A 16,495-nucleotide genomic window follows, 5' to 3' on the forward strand; every position below is an offset into this window, starting at 1 on the left:
TAAAACAAAGAGAGAAAGCTGAGATTACTAAAAATTTATATACACAGACACCCATGTTCATGTGCCATGGCTAAATAGCCTATGAAAAACAAAATTACAAGGGAGCATATTAGAAAGACATGGAACGCCGCCACAGTCTAAAGCTTTCCCTATCAAACATCTTCTCCATGGTAAGTTTTCTGGTTATTGGAATGCCCTTTCACTAGCAATTCTATGTGATCTTCCGCCGGCGGAGTACGACGTTCAAAGGATTCTTCATGACAATCGTAAATTCCTGCTTCTCCGAGAGGTCTACCTCTTCACCATCTTTTGCCTTCCACTCGAATTCCTTCACCAAATTGGCAACGAACCACTCCAAATGCAGCATTGCGAGACCAAGCCCTGGACAGATCCTCCGACCAGCGCCGAATGGCATCATCTTGATTTCCCGAGTGCCAGTTATATCCACTTCTTCGTCCTCCAGAAATCTCTCCGGCTTAAATTCCTTGGGGTCCTTCCAGACTTTCTCGTCCATCCCCATCTCGGCCACCATAAAGTTTACTGACGTCCCCTTCGGAATGATATACCCATTAATCTCCGCCTCTTCCTTCACCGCGTGAGGCAGCACAAAATGCGCTGGTGGGTGACGACGCAGGGCCTCCATCACCACGGCCTTCAGATATTTCATCTTCTGTAATTCCTCCTCTTTAATGAAATCAGCGTGACTTTCTTCTTCCCCTCCATGGGATTTCCTCTCTCTGACGATTCTTTCGATTTCTTCCACTAATTTTTCTTGTACTTGTGGGTATTTGACTATATTCGCCATTATCCACTGCACAGCTGTTGATGTGGTGTCTGTCCCTGCTACCAGAAATTCCGAACAGAGACTGAGCATCTCTTCCTCAGTGAGCTTTCTTGCTCCCTCGACTGGAAGCTCAAGGGAGAGAAGCGAGTCGACGTATGAAAACATCAAGTTGTTTTTTCCGTCATTTTCTTCTTGCCCTCCTTTTATCTGAGTTTCCTGCCTTCCTCTAATAAGAGGTAGAAGAACTTCTGCCTGTCTTTTCCGAAGCTCCAAAAGAAGGAGCCACCGCTTACGGAACACCCATTTCCCGATCCGAGGGGAAAAAGCTAATATATTGAATCTGGGGAGATTCAAAAGCAAATCTCTTTGTGCCTTTTCAATCTCTCTAATCACCGGTTCATCCAACCTCTGCCCAAAGCACATAAACACAAGCAAGCAGAACATGGAAAACTGAAAAGACTCCATGACGCGAACGCTACCTGACGTTTGGGTCTCCAATGTGAACTTGTGGATCAGAAGCTCCAAAACCCAGTTGCGTGCCTCGCCGAAGTACTTGACACGCGAAGGATGGAGGATCTCAGACATAAGGTTGCGGCGGAGGACACGCCAGAGCGGCCCATGGCTAGCGTTGTTGATGTTTTGCTGACTTGCGCCGAGGAGTCGTCCGGCTTGAGTCGCAGGCGGACGGTCGGCGAAGGTAGCGCCTTTGCCGATGAGGGTCTCATGGGCCAGGGCGTGGTCGGAGACGAAGATAACAGGACGGGATCCAATTCGGAGGGTGATGATAGGGCCGTAGTGGCTCTTGATCTCCTTGAGGATTGACTCTATGTCACGCAATGACCTCGTTAACCAGTAAAAATTGCCAAGGATGGGTAGTGCAACCGGCCCCGGCGGGAGCTTTTTTTCCTTCCCTTTTCTCGACAGAAAAAAAGCGAGGCCGGCGGCGATGAAGAAAGAGAGAAAAATCAAAGAGTAGACCTCCATGGATAGCAGGAAGGACGAGTCTCAGAAGAAGATATTTGAGAATTTTCTTTTGGTAATTTGTGTGGTGGGAGTATTGTCTTCTTGCCTGCACTTTATAGGGTGACAACGAGTGGATTTCAGCCGCTTCTGCTAATTGTTAACCGTGAATTTTTTGCTTGGTAGCCAAGTGTTCTCCGGTTTCCAGAAGCACGGAAGTGGTCTCGTTCCTGTGGACTCTGTTTTGACTTCTAACTGGAACGGTAAAATCCTCAAACCCACCCTCTGGGGATTCGGTGATTACTTACAGCAATCTTCTGAGCATCCGAATTTATAAACTTGCAGCAATTCAACAAACACTGCGTGTGTAAGAATCTAAATCTAGTGATTTAATGACGAAAGTAATACTCTTGTCTGCGTAAATTTTATCGGTTTACCCAAACAGTAAACCAAAATGGCTTACATATTGAATGAAAATCAGGAAGCATCTGACCTCGATCGAAGAAGAAGATCAGGGCTTTTTCTTTAGGTCTGAATTGAAGATCAGAAGAAGAAACAGGACGATTCAGAAGAAAATATAATGGTTTATTTCTGCTTACTCCAACCTCGTTGATTGACAGATCAAATCCTGCTATCTCTATCTGGGATCTCCTCGAGATTCCACCGATCTTCCATGGCTTTTTATCATTTTTTTGCGTTCACGGTGTATCATCCTTTTGGTTTCTTTTGCCTACCAGTCAAAAAACCCAGAAGAAAGATAATCTCTTTGGCCAGGCATACGTCACCGCCGACGTCAATGTTAAAATAATTGCTGAAACGTTGACATAGGAGAAACTTCTGGGTAGCTATCATTGGAGTTTAATCAGTTTGCTTCTGGTCTTTGGCAAAGGAGCCTGATCGCGACTTCTCCTCTACCGTCTTCCTTTCACATCTTTTCTTCCTTTCACATCTTTTCAAATACGACCGCTTAGATACAATTATGGTGTGTGGTTTTTCACACCACAAAATTTGGCACCTCAACCCTTCTAACCTCATTTAGGTAGACATGCCAGATGAGGGACAAATTTGGGTAGACATGTCAGATGGTTTGGCACCTTGACCCTTCAAACCTCATTTAGGTAGACATATCAGATGGGTTGGCACCTTAACTGAATGTTTTACTCACCTACAATCAAAGCAATGATAAATAAGCAAATTACTAAGTATTTATATTAGATATTAAAATCAAAGAATTACGATACTTAACTTTTCCTTAAAACCTGTGGCAAAATTACTTTTTGTTGTGCTTTTGAAGGGACTACAAAATTTGGGATGAATTTGGTATATCTAGAATATTTCCCAATGATTAAAAACTAGTCATTGCGAATGGATAAAGTTATTTTTGGCATTTAACAAAAAAGGTGAAAAAAGGTCCAAAATTACAAAAATATACTATTTTCATTTACAAGATTTGACGACCGACAACATCTAGAGCGGGTTCTATCACTCAAAAACTTCAAATCTATCGCATGGGGTTGAATTCTCTGCCTAGGTTTGATTCCTTTTTACTTTCAATAATTTGATTCTACAGTTGAATCCTCCCTTGTGTTCAACTCCTATCTCTTCTACACAATACAAGGGTCGACTCCTTTTTCTATTTTAAAATTTTTGATTAGGTGGGCTTGAATCCTTTTTGTCATTTTTCACTCTGAAGGGGTTGAATCCTCTCATGTAGTGGACTCCTATTGTATGTTCTTCGATAAAGGGGTTGATTTCTTTTGAAAGTCATAGACAAGCTTAGGTGGCATTGTTGTAAATATCTTATGTTTTTTGTCTTTTCTTCACTCTCTCTAGGGTAAAGGGTATGCTTGTAATTTATGTACTCTTGACATAGATAAATAAAGGTTCAGGGGAAGGGTTTTCGTACTGAACACAACCCTCATTCTCCAACCTCTTTCTCCTTCTCCAAATTCATCACTCTTCTTCTCCTTCTAAATCTTCTCTCCACAACTCTTTTTCTTCTTCTCCTTCTAAATCTTCTCTCCACAACTCTTCTTCTTCTTCTCTCCCCTTAGTCCTCTTCTACTTTGATCATACATCATGGAATCCTAAGTTGTAACATGGTATAGAGCAGATAGCTTAGGATTCCAATTTTTTTCCTGATCAATTGGTTACTAGAAGAGATTAATCTACTATGCATTAATTAAGACTTACACAAAGTGTGTTTTTTATTGAAACTATCACAGTTTAGATTATGTTAGAAAAGTATCATGTCATACACTGGTTTTGCTTACTTGCTGGATAAGTAATCTTATTGAATACGTTTGAATCTTATGAGAGAGGAGAGCAAAAACAACGTTGATGTTTTCTGCCTTTAATCATTCTCTAAATGCCTGGTAATGTTTGTTAGTCTAATTGGCCGATAATCAGAAGACTGTCATTCAAAGAACGTATCGATTATCTATTGTGTGAGAATCGGCTTGGAATCTTAGCCATGTCCGGTGAGGAATAATTCATCCAACCAGAGCAATTCAAGCTTAAAAATGATTGTGAGTCATACATGTCTTATAAATTATTTCTTCAGAACAACATCTGTCTGCCTAATCTTGTTGTCGAAGTGAATCCACATGCTTAAAATTTCACTTGCAATTTTCTTTAAAAAAACTCACACTTATCAAATTCATCAGTCCATTGTTTCAACACTGATCACTACAGAAACGCCATAGTGAATCTCTATCTCCAACTGGGACAATTGACCCATTTTGAAGTCTTATGTCGCCATTTTCCGCGTCCTGATATGTTGCTTTGAAGGAGTTTGCTATAGGATTATCTTTGTACAAGGGAGTCAATGGAAAATTATTTCTATCGTTAATCTGTTGTTGCTTTCTGGTCATCGTTGTACATAAAAAAAGGTTCATATTGCCTTGGAGGGCCTAACCGGGATTGGAATTTCTCTCTAGTGTTTCTAGTTTCTGGTTTCTGGTGATCTTGTGTGACCTTAACAAAAAACAGTATCAATGCCTTACCTTCTACTCTACCATTGCTGGAATAACTCATTTGCTCTGTAATTAATCGCTTTCGTCACTTGTTACTTGGTACACAACCTGGTAGATTGATATCATCGGTTCTCTGGGTATCTTCGTCAATATCGTCTGACTGGAACTTGCTGTCAATCTCCTTTGATCTATGTAGCATTACTCAGTTTAGTGTTGTAATTGGATTTGTCTGATCGGTTGGTAAAACGTGGTTGGTTTGATCCAGCAATATTTTCAGCTTGGTATCATGCATATATCCATCTTGGTATCATATGTATATTCAACAAATAGACTCGTCATTCCACCAATAGACTGGTCATTGACCAGCTATAGCTTTGTTAAGCTTATTTATTTGACCAACTCATCAGATATCTAGCAAGTCGTATCTACCGGAGAAGTCATGTTGGAAAATTGCCTTTGTTTCATTGTCATCTATCCTATTTTTGGAAGACTATTGAATGCCAATTAGAGAGTCATTTTAACAGAGGATTTTTTGTGCTTGGATGTCTCCAACTATTTTTAGTACATCTAGTGGATTACTATCTGGCGGACTTCGATCTTGGCTTCCATCTAAAGCCTAAAATCAGCTCAGAAAGATTTGCTCTACATATATCTGCACTACATATCTACACTCAGCCAAGAATAACAACATATCAAGAAACTCGGACCATTGAACCAGCAAACCACTGAACTTGTGAATCTCGAGTTAACTACATATCTGCTATCTAGTTGGTCGCGTTAACTCGGACTCAAGAGTCAACCTAACTCTGCCATCTCAACTTGGTCTATTGACTCGGCTTGACTCCTCGACTTAATTATTATCTTGGATTATTCTCAACTATTATTGTTGGATTATTATTCTTGGCTTACCCTACAATGGCCCTAAGAACACCAAAGGCCAAAAGTCTGTCTTTGTTGCCAAATTTGATCTGCTTCAGAAGATCAAGCATCTGATGACTTATACAAACAACCAGGCCACCTCCAACAATATTTTACCTATCATTGCTAGTTTTATAATGGGTATGGTTTTAGCCACTACTCCATCCCAGATCATTGACTCTAAGGCCTTTGAGCACTTAACAAGTAATGGTACCCTCCTCAATTCTATAGCTCGTTTACCTAACAAGTTTGTTTCTATAGCGGATGGATCCCAAACCAAGGCACGTGGGATGGGGTCCACATTTTCTAACCCCAATTTTCATTTAAAAGATGTCCTATTTGTCCATGAGTTTCCACTAAACTTTTTATCTATGAGTCAACTTACCAAAAAATTTAACTGTTCCATTTCCTTTTCTCCCACTTAGTGTGTGTTTCAGGATCTAAAGACAAAACATGTTATTGGTGGAGGCCATGATATAGGAGGGCTCTACTATCTTGATTCACCATCACTAACATCCACTACTAGTGGTCAGCATACAACCCTTCACTGGCGCAATAGGTTAGGACATCCTTCCATTCAATCACTCAAACAAATTATTCCTACATTACAGTTCATTTCCAGTCTCAACTATGAAGATTGTCAAGTGAGTAAACTCCAACGGAGTACTTATTCTCCTCATGGTGAAACCAAGAGTGTTGCCCCATTTTCTTTAGTTCACACTGATATATGGGACCCTATGAACATCTCTAATGTTTCCCGATCTAAGTATTTTGTTACCTTTGTGGATGACTTCTCCCGAGTTACATGGTTGTTCCTATTAAAAGAGAGATTAAAAGTCTTACCTCTTTTTAAGTCTTTTTGTGCCATAGTGTCTACCTAGTTCAACACTACCTTAAACACTATTCGCTCCAATAATGCCAATGAATATCTGTCTTCAGACTTCCATACTTTTTGCAAAAACAAAGGCATCATTCACAAAACCTCATGTGTCTACACTGCACAACAAAATGGTGTGGTTAAAAGAAAAAATAGACACCTTCTTGAGGTTGCTCATGCTCTACTTCATCATCCGCATGTGCCTCATTTCTATCGATGTCATGCTCTTCTCAAACCCTTTATCTTATAAACAAGTTACCTTCTTCAATACTTAGTCAAAATACATCATATTCTTGTCTTTTTTTTCTAGTGATAAGTTGTTCTCTCTTCCTTTGAGAGTTTTTGGGTGTAGTTATTTTGTTCATAATACTTCCACACATACTACTAAATTGGACCCCAGGGCACTTAGATGTATTTTTTTGGAGTAGTCTCGTACTCAAAAAGGATATGACTGTTACAATCTATCTCTTCATAAATTGTTTGTTTCTAGTGATGTCACGTTTTTTAGGATCAACCCTTTTATCCATCCATTGTTGTTCCACCTAGTTTTTATGCAGTCAATGAGTTTCCTAAGTCTATTGTGATAATTGATGACCTCACACCTCATGGTTATATTGATGTATCTGCCCCACCCCCCTAAAGCATTGGCCACACTACACGTGGAGTCTCCAGATTTATCTGAGGTAAGCTCTTTTTCCCTGCACATTTGATACCCGACCTATTGCTCCTCGAAAAAAAAATAGGGTTGGCACCCTAGGGGAGAAAAGAAAAAGGCAAAAAAAGAGAAAAATAAAAAATAAAATAAGGAGAATAAAAAAGTGGAAAAAAAGAAAAGGAGAAAAGAATGAGGAATAAAATGAAAAAATAAATTTTGAATAAGAGGGAAGAAAATGAAAAAAAAATGAAAAAGGAAAAGGAGAAAAAAAATTCTTGAAAATTTAAAATTCATTGGCATAGATCACCTTCTACTAACAAATTTAAAATTTGCTGGCAAAGATGACCTGCTAGGGAATTAAACATTCTCATAAGTCTACATTTTCCTTGCAAATTTAAAATTCGCTTGAAAAAGTCTTTTTTATCTTTTTTTTAGTTTTTGCTTTTCTTCCTTCCTCTTTTTCTCTTCTTATCCTTCTTCTCTTTTTTTCGTTCATCACCTTCTTTTCTCTTTCCTCTTTTCCTTTTTTCCCTTTTTCTCTTTTTTCATTCTTCCCCTTTTTCCTTCTTTTATATGTTTCCTTTTTTCCTTTTCTTTTTTCATCTTCTTCCTTCTTCTCATTTTTCCCTTCTTCTCCTTTTTTTCTTTCTTCTCCTTCTTTCCTTTTTCCTCCTTTCTTTTTGCCTTTTCTTCCCCATCCTTGTTTCCTTTTATTTTTCATCTTCTTCCATCTTCTCCTTTCCCTTTCTTCTCCTGCTTGTTTTTTTCTTTCATCTCCTTCTTTCCTTTTTCCTCCTTTCTTTTTTCCTTTTCTTCTCCTTCTTTTCTTTTTCCTTTTCCTGTTTTTCCGTATCCTACTTTTATTCTTTTATTTTTTTCCTGCTTAAATTTGTTTTCTTTGTATTTTCTTCTATTTTCCTGTTATCTTTCATATCTTCTTTTTTTCCTCTCTTTTTTTAAAAGAAGACTTTTCCCAAAAGTTCGCTGGGAGAAGTCTACCTTCTCCCAACGAAAGTAAAAATTCATTGGCATAAGCGAATTTCTATCCGTGAAATAAAAATTTGCACGTAGGAATGACTTTCTATTAATGAAAGTTAAAATTCGTTGAAAGAAATTATTTTCTACCAGTGAACTTATAAGAAATTACTTATCCTAAGTCTATTGTGCCCCTTGATGCAGGTCTCTCTATTTAGACCCCTAAAGCATCAGTCAATACCATACATATGGAATTTACGGATACTTCCGAGGTAAGTCCAACTTGCCCTCTCGTATTTGCTCCACCATTTGATACTAGGCCCATAGCTATTCGAAAGAAACCTAGGACTTGTACTAGGCCCTCTACTTCTCACCCTATATCAAATCTTGTTTCTCACCATCGTTTGTCTTATTCTTGTTGTTAATTTCTTGCATCTCTCTCTTCTGCATCTGTCCCATAGTCGTATCAGGAGGTTTTGAGTCATCCAAGATGGAAGGTAACAATGGAAGGGGGATTTAGTGCCTTATATGAGAATCGGACCTGGGCCTTGGTTTCAGTTCCTCCAGTAAATGGGCTATAAATGGGCTGGAAAGAAACCCATGGGTTATAAATGGGCTTTTACTTTTAAGCACAATCCAGATAGTTTCATGGCTCACCTCTAGGCCCGTCTAGTTGCCAAGGGGTACACTTGCTCCAGTGTAAAACGAGTGAAAGTGATTTCTGAGGGTAAAGGTAGTTCATTCACTTTCAGTCGCTCACTCGATGCTCTTTACTTCCTCCTTCTCTCAACACTCCCTGCACCCTCTTCTCTCTTGACGCTCTCTATCGGATCACCTATTCTTCCAACCCTCATCTCTTTCGTCTCTCGCTCTCTATCGGATCACCTATTCTTCCGATTCAACCTCTCGCTGCAATCAAAATCTCGGAAATAGGATCCAACTTCATCGCATGCAAAAACTCTGCATTCTCCACTATGATAGGTTTCATGAAAGTTAGGCAACTGTTCGGAGTAAGAGACTCGGAATAGGAGAAACGATGGAAGAGAAGAAATCCTATGGTCTCATATAAAACAAAACGTAGAAATTCATAATGGCGAAAAACTATCAAAATCCAATTCCAGCACAACCACAATAATCCCCCCAAACAGTTGCCTCTTCAGAGTCAACCCAGAATTCAAAAAGTAAGAAACCGTGTCTACAGAAGCGAAGTGGCCGCCATTAAAAACTAGGGAAGATAGGGAAAGGAAGGTAAATGAGGGAAGGTTTGGGACAAAAGCAAAAGGATGGGACGGGGGAATTCTGTATGCTTTTTGACATGGAAGCAATGGTAGAAGGGAGAATAATCAATGTCCCCATAAAGAAGACGCTTTCAGTAGAAGGAAAATTTGGAGATTTCTATTAATTCTCTTGTTTGTCTTCTTTTTATCCCTCTGCAATTTGATCGTGTTCTATATTTTTTCCCTACATTATAAAAGTAAACATATAGAACACAATCGAATTGCAGAGGGAAAAAATTATTTATTAATAAAATATTAAATTATTCTAATTTTATAATTATTTAATATTTTAATTTATTCTATATTGTGTTAAATTTATAAAAATTAAACATAATATAGATGGTTCTTAATTATTCCATATTATAAAAAATATTTATTAAATTATTCTATATTTTATAATTAATTAAATTGATAATTTAATTTTAATTCATAATTATTGTATTAATTTAGACTGAACTATAATCTATATTAATTTATTAATAAAATATCCTACTTAATTATTTATTAATTTAATACATTTTAATATAATATTAAATTACTAAGTATAAAAGTAACCATGTTATAAAAAGTAACTCATTATCTTGTTTTACTATATTTATTTTTTTGTGCACTAACACAAGAAAATACTTTCTAGTGCATAATATAGTTAAACTAAAAAAATTAAACATAATATAGATGGTTCTTAATTATTTCATAATATAAAAAATAAATATTAAATTATTCTATTTTTTATAAATAATTAATTTAATAATTTAATTTTAATTCGTAATTATTATATTAATTTAGAATAAACTATAATCTGTCTTAATTTATTAATAAAATACCCTACTTAATTATTTATTATGTTAATTCATTTTAATCTAATATTAAATTACTAAGTATAAAGTAACCATATTATAAAAAGTAACTCATTCTCTTATTTTCACTATATTTTCCATTTTGTGTACTAACACAAGAAAATAGTTTCCAGTGCACTCAAATTTTGCAGCTCCTTATCCCTCTCCCCCTCCACTGGCATCATCGTAATTTCTTCTTCTGGTTGGCGAATTCTCTTTTCTTCCTCTTCAAGTTTCTTTTTCAGCATTCGGGCCTCCTTCTTTCGTTTCTTCTTCTCACGCTTCCACTCAACGTCCTTTACTATGAGCACAACAACATGTTGCTCAGAACCTAGTTCTCTTGCTCGCTCTCGCACCTTGTACCAACGATTTTCTCCTTAATCGGCTTTATCCTTTGTTGGAGAAGTCAGCAATTCACCTCTTCTAGTACTACCTCTACCTTGAATACCACCCATCTGCTTTCTTTTCTTGCTTTGTACCTAGAACTACGTCTACTTTTTCTTCTTGTGGCCACAATACCATATTTTACTAGAACATGATGTCAAAGGTGGTTTCAGTCCACCTCTCTTAATTAGGTTGGCTTTCCGCACTTAAACGACTAGTCTTTTAGGTGCAGAAAGCCAACCTATTCAAGAGAGGTGGACTGTAACCACCTTTGACACCCACCCTGCCCTTTACCGTTCCCCGTGGGATTCGAAGGAGGGACGTGTCGGCCCTGGCTCTAATACCATGTCAAGAGGTTGGCCAATACAACGTAAAAGACTAGTCGTTTAAATACGGCAAGCCAACCTATTGAAGAGAGGTGGACCGGAACCACCTCTAACACATGAAGCCGTGAGGAGATTAGAAAATTGGAAAATATACAGAGCAAGGAAGAAATTCCAAACACTAGATCGTGTCGATGTCCTCCTCGAACTCAATTTAGTCATCACCTAATTAGGCCACTGGACAGTGTGTGACAACAGCGATGTGCAACAGTGGTGGTGTGCCGAAGTGGGGGTGAAGACCTCCAAAGGAGAGGAAAGAAGAAGAAAAGAAAGAAGGAGAGGAAGAGGGAAAAGGGCAAAAATGGAGGGAATGCTGGAATAAAAAAAGGGCAGAAGAAACAAAATAGTAAGAGAAAGAAATAGCGAAAAATTAAGCAACAGGAGAAATTAACCAAGTTAAAGATAATAGTAGGCTGCTCAAGGAACATGAGAAAAGACAAAATCAATCAAAACAATTGAAAGTATGAAAAAAAGGAAGGACAAAAAAGCAGCCTATTAACATAAAGTTTCTCACTTTCAATATTTCCTACTTTGGGAAAGTAAGCAGCTGCCCACTCTAAGCAACTGCTTAGTTTGTCAATAGTTCCCTATTGGGAGAGTTTACTTCAGGGAAATCTTTTGCAAGTAAGTCTTCTTTATTCTAAATATTACTTATTCTTACTTAAAAAGTATAAAATTGTAAATCTAAGAGCAACAGTATAGGAGAAAATACAAATATACTTAAGGGGGGCAATCAGGCAAAGAGTACTGCAGCAAATACAAAAAAGTGAAGGAACAAAGGAAGCCTACATTAAGGATCTGTTTGGAACCCCATGGAAAAAAAAAGAAAAGAAATGAGAATTTAAGCATTATTATTCCCAAAAATAATTAGTGAAAAGAAGAATTTGATAATTATCTCATTTTCACTAATTATTTTTGGAAAAAATAATGGTAAAATTCTCGTTTTTTTTCTTTTGTTATCTTTTCAAAGGGTTCCAAACAGACCCTAAAAAGAAAACCAAACTACAAGAAAGAAACGTCATAGAGGAAAAGAGTTGCCGATAGTGAGATGATGATGTTAAATTCGAAACTAGCTCAATTTATTAATCAAAGTCAAGTGCATAAACCCAAATCTATGAGGTTCAACATAGATTCAAAGTCATTTATTAATATGAAACTCATATAACAAGACAAGGTAATTTCACCCAAATCTACTTAACACATCCACTTTGACCAATGTTGATTCCTCAAGCAATTGTTCTTCCGAGCTCGTGGCTTAACTCTCCGGCCACAACTATATTTAAAAATGTGAATAGTCAAGGTTGAAGGTGGAGAACACAACAATGGCAATTTTACTTCATTCGATGCGAACCAGTGTAAACAACTTCCAAATTAAGACAACTACTAACTATTCTGCAACATTGCAGTTTACAGACACGAAAAACATGTCACTAATGAAACTTATCTAGGCATAAGCATCAGGGTTTACGAGGAGATATCCTTCAACGGCCTTGAACATGCCCATCATCTCCTTCTTCTCCTCTTCCGATGGGAGGGTTTCGCTGAGGGTGTCAAACTCTCCGATCAACTAGCATGAAGTTGCGCCATCAGGATTTCCCTCGAACTTGAGATCAAACCAGGTGGATTTCACTTTCTTTCCGATCAGACCCCCCTCTATAATGGAGTAGTGGAATACGAAGTTTTCACCGTCAATCGCGTCCACTCGGTGCTTCCAGTACCGCTACTCCTTCACGGCTGCATAATGTTGTTTATAACATGTTTAGCAGGATATCAGAATAAAGGAATTGATTAAGAGAGAAGAATGGGTTTAGATTACTAGTACCTGGGTTGAAATCTGTGTGAACAATGGTGCCGACGCCACCATCTCCTTCAAGAACTGCAATTTTGGATATTACTTCTGGTAGGATCTTGGGTATTAGACTTGGTGAATCCTTCACAAGAGCTTTCCACCGCCTTGGAGCTGGAATGGCAGAATCAATCACGTTGTTGACAGTACCCACGACAATTTTCGCTCGATAATCTAAAGCTCCCTGCAGAAGGTGATGTTTTGGTTGAAACTGCGGTGATGAGACTAAACGAAGATGAGATTTATGTAAGTCTCCAAGGTCTCTTGCCTCGGAATTCTCCCTCCAAACACAATAAGATATTTGAATGAAACAAAAATGAGCACAATTAGATGCTTCTCCTTGTTCTGAATGATGGTCCTCCAAATCTTTCATATGTTTTTGCGGCTCTGAAGCCTATTGTGCCCCTTAATGCAGGTCTCTCTATTCAAACCCTTGAAACATCGATCGATACCACACATATGGAATTGACGGATATTTTCGAGGTAAGTTCATCTTCCCCTCTCGTATTTGCTCCACCATTTGATACTAAACCCATAGCTCTTCGGAAGGACCTATAACTGGTACTAGGTCCATTACTTCTCATCTTATATCAAATTTTGTTTCTCACCATCGTTCGTCTTATTCTTATTATTAATTTCTTGCATTTCTCTCTTCTACATCTGTCCCATAGTCAAGAGGTTTTGAGACATCCAAAATGGAAAGCAAATTTGGAAGAGGAAATGAATACCTATCAGACTTGGGCCATGGTTCCACATCATCAAGTAAATGGGCCAGAAAGAAACCTGGGTTTTTACTATTAAACACAATCCAAATTATTTCATGGCTCGCCTCAAGACCCGTCCAGTTGCAAAGGGGTATACTTGCTGAGATTACTAAAAACAAAGGAACGCTAATGTGCCAGCCTATGAAAAACAAAATTACAAGGGAGCTTACTAAAAAGACATGGAACGCCGCCAAAGATGCATGCCTCTTTATTCTTCTATAATTTTAATTGCAAAAGCACAGTCGAAAGCTTTCCCTGCAAACATCTTCTCCATGGTAAGTTTTCTGGTTATTGGAATGCCCTTTCACTAGCAATTCTATGTGATCTTCCGCCGGCGGAGTACGACGTTCAAAGGATTCTTCATGACAATCGTAACTTCCAGCTTCTCCGAAAGGTCTACCTCTTCTCCATCTTTTACCTTCCATTCGAATTCCTTCACCAAGTTGGCAACGAACCACTCCAAATGCAGCATTGCGAGACCAAGCCCTGGACAGATCCTCCGACCGGCGCCGAATGGCATCATCTTGATTTCCCGAGTACCAGTTATATCCACTTCTTCGTCCTCCAGAAATCTCTCCGGCTTAAATTCCTTGGGGTCCTTCCAGACTTTCTCATCCATCCCCATCTCGGCCACCATGAAGTTTACTGACGTCCCCTTTGGGATGATATACCCATTAATATCCGCCTCTTCCTTCACCGCGTGAGGCAGCACAAAATGCATTGGTGGGTGGCGACGGAGGGCCTCCATCACCACGGCCTTCAGATATTTCATCTTCTGTAATTCCTCCTCTTTAATGAAATCAGCGTGATTTTCTTCTTCCCCTCCATGGGATTTCCTCTCTCTGACGATTCTTTCGATTTCTTCCACTATTTTTTCTTGTACTTGTGGGTATTTGACTATATTCGCCATTATCCACTGCATAGCCGTTGATGTGTTGTCCGTCCCTGCTATCAGAAATTCCGAACAGAGACTGAGCATCTCTCCCTCAGTGAGCTTTCTTGCTCCCTCGGCCGGAATCTCAAGGGAGAGAAGCGAGTCGACGTATGAAAACATCAAGTAGTTTTTTCCGTCATTTTCTTCTTGCCCTCCTTTCATCTGAGTTTCCTGCCTTGCTCTAATAAGAGGTAGAAGAACTTCTGCCTGTCTTTTCCGAAGCTCCAAAAGAAGGAGCCACCGCTTACGGAACACCCATTTCCCCATCCGAGGGGAAAAAGCAATTATATTGAATCTGGAGAAATTCAAAAGCATATCTCTTTGTGCCTTTTCAATCTCTCTAATCACCGGTTCATCCAACCTCTGCCCAAAGCACATAAGCACAAGCAAGCAGAACATGGAAAACTGAAAAGACTCCATGACGCGAACGCTACCTGACGTTTGGGTCTCCAATGTGAACTTGTGGATCAGAAGCTCCAAAACCCAGTTGCGTGCCTCGCCGAAGTACTTGACACGCGAAGGGTGGAGGATCTCAGACATAAGGTTGCGGCGGAGGAGACGCCAGAGCGGCCCATGCCTAGCGTTGTTAATGTTTTGATGACTTGCGGCGAGGAGTCGTCCGGATTTAGTCGCAGCCGGACGATCGGCGAAGGTAGCGCCTTTGCCGATGAGGGTCTCATGGGCTAGGGCGTGGTCGGCGACGAAGATAACCGGACGCGATCCAATTCGGAGGGTGATGATAGGGCCGTAGTGGCTCTTGATCTCCTTGAGGATTGACTCTATGTCACGCAATGACCTCGTTAACCAGTAATAATTTCCAAGGATGGGAAGTGCAACCGGCCCCGGCGGGAGCTTTTTTTCCTTCTCTTTTCTCGACAGAAAAAAAGCGAGGCCGGCGGCGATGAAGAAAGAGAGAAAAATCAAAGAGTAGACCTCCATGGATAGCAGGAAGGACGAGTCTCAGAAGGAGATATTTGAGAATTTTCTTTTGATAATTTGTGCAGATATTGTCTTCATTCCTGCACTTTTTAGGGATTCAAAATAATAATTTTGGTCAGCCGCTTCTGACCGATCTTCCATGGCTAAAACTATTTTATCTTTTTTATCATTTATCGTTTTCTTTCACGGTGTATCATTCTTTTGGTTTCTTTTGCCTACCGGTCAAACAAACCAGAAGAAAGATAATCTCTTTGGCCAGGCGTACCTCACCGCCGACGTCACAATTGCTGAAACGTGGACATCTGAGAAACTTCTGGGTAGCTATCGTTCGAGTTTAATCAGTATTACTCACCTACACTCAAAGCAATGACAAATAAGCAAATTACGAAGTATTTATATTAGATATTAAAATCAAAGAATTAAGATACTTAGCTTTTACTTAAAACCTTTGGCAAAATTACTTTTTCTTGAGCTTTTGAAGGGACTACAAATCACTATGCGAGCACTTGAGATCTTTGGAATTCATGTAGGTTTCAAAGTTTGGGATGAATTTGATATATCTAGAACATTTCCCAATGTTTAAAAACTAGTCCGTACGAATGGATAATGTTATTTTTGGCATTTAACAAAAAGAGATGAAAAAAGGTTCAAAATTAAGAAAATATCCTATTTTGACTTACAAGATTTGAGGACTCAGAACATCTAGATCTGGTTCTATCACTAAAAAACTTCAAATCTATAGCATGGGGTCGAATCCTTTGCCTAGGTTTGATTCTTTTTTACTTCCAATAGTTTGATTCTACTGTTGAATCCTCCCTTGAGTTCGACTCCTCTTCCATTTGCACAATACATAGGTCGACTCTTTTTTCTATTTTAAAACTTTCTATTAGGTGGAGTTGAATCCTTTTTGTTATTTTCACTGAGAAGGGGTTGGATCCTCTCATGTAGTTGACTCCTATTGTATGTTCTTCGCTAAAGGGGTTGATTT

At 38.8% G+C, this 16,495-nt stretch overlaps 2 protein-coding genes and 1 pseudogene across 2 annotated transcripts; all 3 read right to left on the minus strand.

The window, feature by feature from the left end:
* Window positions 1-1,879, minus strand: LOC137934038 (cytochrome P450 89A2-like). The gene has a single exon (XM_068778233.1). The coding sequence runs from the start codon at window positions 1,766-1,768 to the stop codon at window positions 212-214; it is 1,557 nt and encodes a 518-aa protein (XP_068634334.1). The 5' UTR covers window positions 1,769-1,879; the 3' UTR covers window positions 1-211.
* Window positions 1,880-12,468: 10,589 nt separating this feature from the next.
* On the minus strand, window positions 12,469-13,243 carry LOC137935369 (major strawberry allergen Fra a 1.07-like; annotated as a pseudogene).
* A 468-nt stretch (window positions 13,244-13,711) lies between these two features.
* On the minus strand, window positions 13,712-15,507 carry LOC137935044 (cytochrome P450 89A2-like). Its single transcript, XM_068779681.1, has one exon. The coding sequence runs from the start codon at window positions 15,505-15,507 to the stop codon at window positions 13,951-13,953; it is 1,557 nt and encodes a 518-aa protein (XP_068635782.1). The 3' UTR covers window positions 13,712-13,950.
* Window positions 15,508-16,495: the final 988 nt, after the last annotated feature.

Source organism: Aristolochia californica, unplaced genomic scaffold, assembly GCF_029961685.1.
Source record: "Aristolochia californica isolate CCGP_79_NKW_82.1479 unplaced genomic scaffold, dmAriCali1.0.hap1 SCAF_6, whole genome shotgun sequence".
Classification (NCBI taxonomy): Eukaryota; Viridiplantae; Streptophyta; class Magnoliopsida; order Piperales; family Aristolochiaceae; genus Aristolochia; species Aristolochia californica.